Source organism: Fukomys damarensis, unplaced genomic scaffold, assembly GCF_012274545.1.
Source record: "Fukomys damarensis isolate Sample0158 unplaced genomic scaffold, DMR_v1.0_HiC HiC_scaffold_23, whole genome shotgun sequence".
Classification (NCBI taxonomy): domain Eukaryota; kingdom Metazoa; phylum Chordata; class Mammalia; order Rodentia; family Bathyergidae; genus Fukomys; species Fukomys damarensis.
In genome coordinates this window covers 23,396,617-23,404,330 of record NW_022900935.1, presented here as the reverse complement: position 1 = coordinate 23,404,330, position 7,714 = coordinate 23,396,617, and the positions used below count along the sequence as shown (strand labels likewise).

The 7,714-nt window shown below is 42.7% G+C and overlaps 1 protein-coding gene across 5 annotated transcripts in view; it reads left to right on the top strand.

Moving 5' to 3' along the window:
* Positions 1-7,400: 7,400 nt before the first annotated feature.
* Positions 7,401-7,714, top strand: part of Hyi (hydroxypyruvate isomerase (putative)) — a 2,664-nt gene continuing 2,350 nt past the window's right edge. For all 5 annotated transcript variants that reach the window (XM_033767764.1, XM_010635036.2, XM_033767766.1 and 2 more), the window contains exon 1: positions 7,401-7,422. In XM_033767764.1, the coding sequence (XP_033623655.1) occupies positions 7,416-7,422 (7 nt within the window). In that variant the 5' untranslated portion in view covers positions 7,401-7,415. The remainder of the gene's footprint in view (positions 7,423-7,714) is intronic.

The following is a 7,714-nucleotide window of genomic DNA, read 5'->3' as shown; positions in this document are numbered from 1 at the left end:
TACTCTTTAAACCACAAATACCCAGGATGTTTTACTAAATTTAAAGTGTGCATGCGGATGGGCTTGCAATTAGTTAACATTCCATTAGAGCCGGGGATTTAGCTCAGTGGTTCTGGCCACTGCTTTGCAAGCGCAAGGACCTGAGTTCAATCCCCGGTACTAAAAACAAAAAACAAAAAACAAAAAAAAATTCCATTAGAGTGCCAAAAGGCTTTGTTACTAAGCATGCATATGTAAGAGAAGGGCGTGACAAGGGTTTCTGGATATGATCCAACCACCCAGTAATATAATAGAAATTAAGAGTAAAGGGCCAGTTATAGGAATCTCCTTTTAAAGAAAAAGGTGGATAACACGGAACAGCAAATATTATAATATTCTTCCAGGAATACAGCTGATTGCTCATGCAAGCACAAATTTTGTAAGTGATTCAATGCTGCTTTGTATAATGATATTATTATTCAATGTACTGTGTATGAGATTATTCTATTTAAATGTGCTGACATTTTAGTTATAGAGTCCTAATGTAGACAAACCATGGATACTCTTGTTTGAATTCTTGGGTACCATAGCAATCTATGAAAGAAAAATTTATCCCAAGATTTAGTTTCCTTTCTGACACTGTTATAAGCTGTCATGAATCCATGTGATATGGGCTATTACTGGTAAAATTGAGTAAAATAGGAAAATTAAATTCTGAAGATTTAGAAACGGAGGCTCAATGGTTTGAAAACTACTACTGTGAGAGTGACACTTGAATACTGATATTCTTAAATCTAGGAAGCTGTAAATGAACACATGGTTGAGTATGAAAATATACAGCATGATATACAGAATCTGATTTGATCATACTCTATAAAAGTGATAGAAAGGCTAGTAGCTCAAGTAAGAAAGTTACAAAAAAATGAAGATGATCATTTAGAGAGAGCAAGAGAGGAAACAGTCTATGAAAAGTGGATAAACTATAAAAAACAGTACCATAATGTCATGACTTCGAAAGACAAAGTTTCTAAGACATTGAGAACTTTAAGTCGCTGTGAGCTCACCAAGCCTATCCCTACAAGTTACATGGAATTGTGTAAATTCATCAAATGATGGAAATGCATACTGTTGTTCCAGTGCCCCAAGTTTTGGGTCTTTAAATTGCTTCTTACCAAGAGAACCAAGTATTTACTAAAATATGCATTGGCTCTTGTGATGGGAAAAATGAGTCAATTTGGGGACCCCTTGATTTTGGAAAGAGTGAAGATGGGTCCAGAAGGCCAACCTGGTTGGTTCCCTCACAGAGGTGCTGCATGCTGAGCACAGTGCTCTCTCTGTGTTTTTCTCTGCCACCTCTCTCTGTGCATTAGCTGCATTTTCCTAGGATGATTGCCCACAAGGAGGTTTCTGTTGGAAGGCAGGATGGGGGAGATATTGTACAGACAGCCAAGAGCGTCTGTGACAGGTATTATGGTTGGTCCCTCTTGGGTCAGTTGCCCACTCACTGACCACTCACTGTGGCTCTGAAATGAGAATCACCTAAAGAGAAGGCAACACCCACCTACACTTTCAAGTGGAGAGGTGATATAAGAGATGAAAACAGCCCCCTCAAACAAGAGAGCTGTTCCTAGAGAAAGAAAGCAATCCTATCTGTTACCGCTCATATCACAAACACTCAAAGGCTTAAAAAGAACAAACATTCACTGAGTGTGATGGCACACTATCTGTGATCCCAGCACTTGGGAGACTGAGGGAAGAGGATCACTGCAAGTTTGAGGCCAGCCTGAACTACATAGTTAGGCTCTGTCTCAAAAAAACAAGCCAAACCAAAACAACAACAAAAAACTCCCAAAGAAAAACTAAGCAAAAAATCCAAATATTTAACAAGTAGCATATTTATTACCAAAGAATTTTTGTAGGTCAAGAATTCCTGTGGTTTGGTTGTGTGTGTCTTTGACTCAAAGTGTCTCACAAGGCTCTAAGCAAGGTGTTGGCTGAGGTGCAAGGATAAAGTTCTTTTTATTGTGGCACTGGGGCTTGAGCTCAGAGCCTTTGTGCTGAGTTGCACTCAGCCCTTTTTATTTTTTTATTTTGAAAGACAGGATCTTGCTAAGCTTCCCAGGATGGGTTTGAACTTGCAGTCCTCCTGCTGCAGCCTCCTAGAGTGCATTATGGGTTATAGGCGTGCATTATGCTTGACTTGGGGTACGATCACTGAAGGCTCATTTGGGGGATGATCTGCTTCTAAGCTCACTCAGGTGCCTATTGGCGGGCCTCTGGTCCTTGCTGCTGTTCACCAGTGTATCAGCTTGGGTCTTAAGTGTCCACCAAAGGCCTGTATGCTGAGGGTTTGCTCCTCAGCTTGGCTATATCAGAAGATGGCAGGGCCAGGGATTTAGCTCAGCGGTTCCGCCGCCTGCCTTGAAAGTGGAAGGACCCAGTTCGATCCCCGGTACCAAAAAAAAAAAAGAAGATGGCAAAACCTTTGAGATTCTGTGGGGCCTAGAGAAAAGTCTTCAGACCATAGTGGGTGTGCAGCTTTCGAGGGAACTGCTGGATCCCAGCCCCTTTCTCTCCATGTTTCACTCCCTGGCTCCACCACATACTCCTGGCATGATGTGCTGCCTCGCCACAGGCCCAAGGAAACACGGCTGGTGACTCATGGATTGAACTCAACCTGTGAAACCGTGAGCCAAAATTTAAGTTTTTTCTTTTTATAAGTTGGTTATCTCAGATGTTTGTTAGAGTAATGGGAAGCTGACTACGAAAGACTGCTGTAATGAAACTCCATAGCCTGGATGGCATAAATAACTGGCATTTATTCCTTACAATTCTGCAGGCTGGGAACTTAGAGATCTGTCAGCAGATCTGTCCTGGTGAGGACTCTTCCTGCTTGCAGACAGCTGCCTTTTTGTTGTGTTCTTCCATGGAGAAGCAGCAAGAGAATGAGAATGAGAGAGAGAGAGAGAGAGAGGAGAGAGAGAGAGAGAGAGATGACAGACAGAGAGAGAGAGAGGGAGAGAGGGAGAGGGACAGGAGAGGGAGACCTGGTATCTCTTCCTCTTTTTGGACATTAATTCCATCCTGGGGCCTCACCCTCAGGGATCTCATCTAAAGCTAATTATCTCTGAAAGATCCAAGTTCTAGTTATTAATAAATTGGAGATTAGAATTTCCACATGTGAACCCGGGCACATTTAGTCCATAATAACTAAAAACATCAGTTCCTCAACACATAGTTTTTCTATAGGGCAGCTTACAAACCAGCTCTGGGATTCCTTAGGGCAAGTAGGTAAGGGAGAGAGCACTCAAGAGAGAAGTCACAGACTTTTTGTAAACTAATCTCTGAGGTCACATTGTACCAGTTTTACCCATTCTATTTGTCCCAGGTGAGCCACAAATGCCATGGGAGAGAAGTACTTAGCTAGGGGCACAGACACCAGGAGGCAGAGACCACTGGGGACTCTTTTCACAGGCTGCCAGCTACAGATAACAATAAAAGCCCACTGTATTGAGGAGTGATAATCTAAAAGTCAATAATTATAATCTTACTGTAATGTAAATGTTAATATAAAAGGTGCTAACAGGTGGTGGAACTACATACAGAAGGTTTAAAATTTGTGTTTTTATTAAATATGAAGCTATATCTATAAAACATATAGAAACTGAAATAAGCGATACATACATGACTGCACTACCCCGTAGAAAAGAAGGGATGACAATGATTTTTCAGGGTCTCCAGTGTTACCCATCCCCTCTTTTTGCTGAATTTTGCGATCATTATTCACTTTGTCTTACTCATTGTTTTACCACAGGTGTTTGTATTCCTACACAGATATTGTTTGGTTTTCCCTGCCTTTGACATGTATAAGTGGAGTCACATGTGTGTGCATTCCTCTCAAGATTAGGTTCTGGAGTTTATCCATCTGATGACTTTACACTGATGTTTTCAGTTTGAACCAAACCTCACTAAGCTCCTCATACATTGCTCCAAGACAAAAGCAAACTCAAATTTATTATTTGAGCCGCCAGCCTTCGCCTCGTTTTTCTATACAACATCGCATGACTGTACGGCACCTCACTTAAATGTGTCCTAATGGACGTTTGGGGTAGTTTCATCTTTTCGCTGTCAACAGAGCTTCTGTGGATATCACTGAGCTTGTTCCTGGAACACCTGCGAAGAAATCTTCCGAGTACACCTGGAAAAGGAACTGTTGGCGTAAAAGCCTACCAGTTTTAAGAGATAAGGCCAGGGCCCGGGATGTAGCTCAGTGGTGCCGCCGCCTGCCTCGCAAGCGCAGGGACTGGAGTTGGATCCCCGGTACCAAAAAAAGAAAAAAGAAAAAAAGCCAAGTTGTTTTCCAAGGTGGTTGTAGTGATTTACTTTCCTATCAATATTGAGCAAAAATGGGCTGGGGACTTGGCTCAGTGGCTCCGATGCTTGCTGCACAAGCGCAAGAGCCCGAGTTTGGTACCCTCTACCAAAAAAAAAAAAAAAAAAAAAAAAAAAAAATTGAGTAAAGGTTCCAGTTGTTTAAAATCCTATCTAACACTTGAAGCTGTCTGACTTTTAAAAATATTTTTGCCAAACGGGAAGGTATTAAATGGCATTGTGTGGAGATTTTGATTTATATTTCAAACATAAATTGTAATGTTTTACCATGTTGAGAAGTGCTATCCAATGATCAAGAGATTCTGAACTCTATACCTAAGTTTTAGCTATCATCTGTGAAACTATTTACAGATTGTTGTTACCTTAACTAAACATCACACCTGTGCAAATTCTTTGGTAAACGTGAACTGCAGGGCCAGGGATTTATCATTTTTTTTTTAATTTTATATTTATTTCTTATTTTTATTTAGCTCAGTGCTGCATTGCTTGCCTGGTAAGTACAAGGTCCTGAGTTTGATTCCTGGTACCAAAAAACAAAACAAAAAAAGGTGAAGTACAAAGAATCAAGATTTGGAATAATAACTTTCTGTAATACCTATGTTGCAAAGTGGTATGGGTAGAGACAATAAAATGAAAAATAAAGAAAATAATTTTCAGGCTGGAGGTGTAACTCAGTGGTGGGTATATGCTTGGCATGCATAATGCCCTGTGTTCAGTTCCTAGCACAATTACACACACATACACACACACACAAAACTCAAGGGAAAATTTTCCACAGACAATATACTCCTTATATATTCAATTTAGTATATTATGTGAAGGCATTGTAAGGAAATAAAAAAAAGTGAGGCATGCACATATAATTTACACGCCATCTCTGCTGCCCTAAAGGATATACTGTACAAAGAAAAAAGGGAGACCTCTATGGGTAGGACACTTTTTGTTCCTGACTCAGAGCCCAGGAGATAAGGATGCTATTCAGGCCTTAAATGTGATTTGCACAGTCAGGGACTTAGATATCACTCTGGATTGTCAATTTTGGATTGTAAACCTGCTGACGTAGGCATTGATTAAATGCTAAACTTAGTGAGGTCATATCCTCATTGGACTCTCTTCAAGAAATGTGTTCCAGAACAAGTCAAAGGTCCAAGTGTAAGGCTAAATGAGCAAGAAATCAGCTGATCATATCTTATCAGCTGTTGGCAGTCTATTCTTGGATGTACTGCTCAGGAAATGGAATCTGGTGCCAGGTGTGGTGACGCACACCTGTAATCCCAGCTCAGGAGGCTGAGGCAGGAGGATTGCTGTGAGTTCGAGACCAACCTGGGCTAAACAGTGAGTTCCAGGTCAGTCTCAACTACATAGTGAGACCCTGTCTCAAAAAAACAGAAAAAAAAGAAAAAAAAGGAAATGGAATCTGCCAAGCGTTTGGATTAACTGCAAGATGAGCTTGGAGCCTATGTGTCTGAGTGGATCTGACTTGCTTTTTGTTTTGTTTCGTTGAGACAGGGTCTCCCTATGTAGTTCAGGCTGGCCTTGAACTCACCATGTAAGTCCATATTGGCCATGAACTTGCGACAATCCTGCCTCAGCCTCCCAAGAGCTAGGATTACAGGCATAGCCCACCATGCCCAGCCAAGTAGACCTGACTTGGGAAGGGACCGAGCAGTGACAGAACAAATGGGAGAAGAGCAGTGCTGGATGCATTTTGGTCTTCTGTCAACATTAGCACAGAAAATAGATCAGATGACTTCTACTCATGGGTCGCAGTGTAAGTTTATATTTTTGCAAAGCAATTTAACATATCCACAAAGAAGTTAACATATTCTTTCTTTTTTACAGCCATATACTTCTACCTGTAAGTATCTGCTCAGCTAAATTATTGAAAGTGAAAAGTAAAAATTCAGATTATCCAGAAGAAATATCGAGAAGCTATACAGATTCAGAAACAGGAACATGAACGAACGCATTCCAGCCTTGGGAGGCGCATAGGACTGGGAGCAGCTGGGGTTTGGGCAGCCCTGAGATATAGGTGTTGTCCACATGATGCCTTTACTGACAGAACTGTTACCTTCTTCTCTGCTCTAGACTTCCCTTACCAGCTAACTCCTGTCATCTTCTGGCCAAGACCACCTCTTAATTTGACTGTCAGGATTTCCTTGCTTGAGCTCCTGACAGGAGAATCTCATTAGCCAGACTATCTTTCCAAACCATGCAAGTAAGAGGTCTTTGGCCAATCTATGGATTGGCTGCCCTCGCGCGTGGGCCAATCAGCTAAGACTAAAAGGGGACAGCAGTCCATAGCTTCTCAGTGCAGAAACCAGGGCTGGGGGCAGTTTCTGCTACAAAGGGCAAACACTGAGGTCAGGCAAACGCTGTGATGGGCATCTCCATCACACAGAACGGGACCAAGAGATGCATTAAAGTTCTCTTTCAACGCGCGTGCGCACAAAAACACAACTATCCAGAGAAGGATGATACATGTAATGGGCTATCTAGGTGTCCGACAAGGAGCAACTAACACAAATGACTCTGAAGACACAAAGAACACTGGGAAGTGCCCGCAAAATACTACTTGGAAAAAAAAGTTTATAAAACTATATACACCATTGATCAGAATTTTCCAAGAAAAAAATTTGCATGTTTATTTTTATGTGTGTGTGTGTGTGTTTTGTTTGTTTGTTTTTGTTTTTTTTGAGACAGGTTCTCACTATGTAGTTGCGACTGACCCGGAACTCACTATGTAGTCCAGGCTGGTCTCGAGCTTACAGCGATCCTCCTGCCGCAGCCTCCCGAGTGCTGGGATTACAGGCGTGCGCCACCATGCTCGGCTTGCATGTTTATTTTTTAATCTGTTAGTAAAAACTAACGGGTTAGTTTGTGTTAATTGGTGGCACACGAGCTCTTTAATCAGCTTCCAAATGTCCCTTAGCGAAGGGATCTTTTCATTTATCCCCGCTACCCGAAGAGCTAGGGGTTGAACCTAGGAAGGAACTCTACCGCTGAACTACATGCCTAGCCCTGAGAACTCTGACCTATGGAAAATGCCAAGTACTGGAGCCCCGCTTCCTCCCCACCCCAGTCAGGACGCCCATCCTTCGCGCTTCCCGCAGCCCTCTCCGCGGCCCTCCCTTTCTCCCGCGGGGAAGAAGCCCTCTTCCGTACCACGCTACTTTCCTAACCACAGACCCTTCCCGTTTATCCGGAGGGCGAGCCGCAGGGTTCCGATCCGCGCCCTTCCGCCTTCCGGTGCTCGCTGACTCTGCCCAACCCGGACCCGCCTGGCCTGGCAATGGCTCCGCTCCGCTTCTCGGCCAATCTGTCCTGGCTGTTCCCCGAGCTC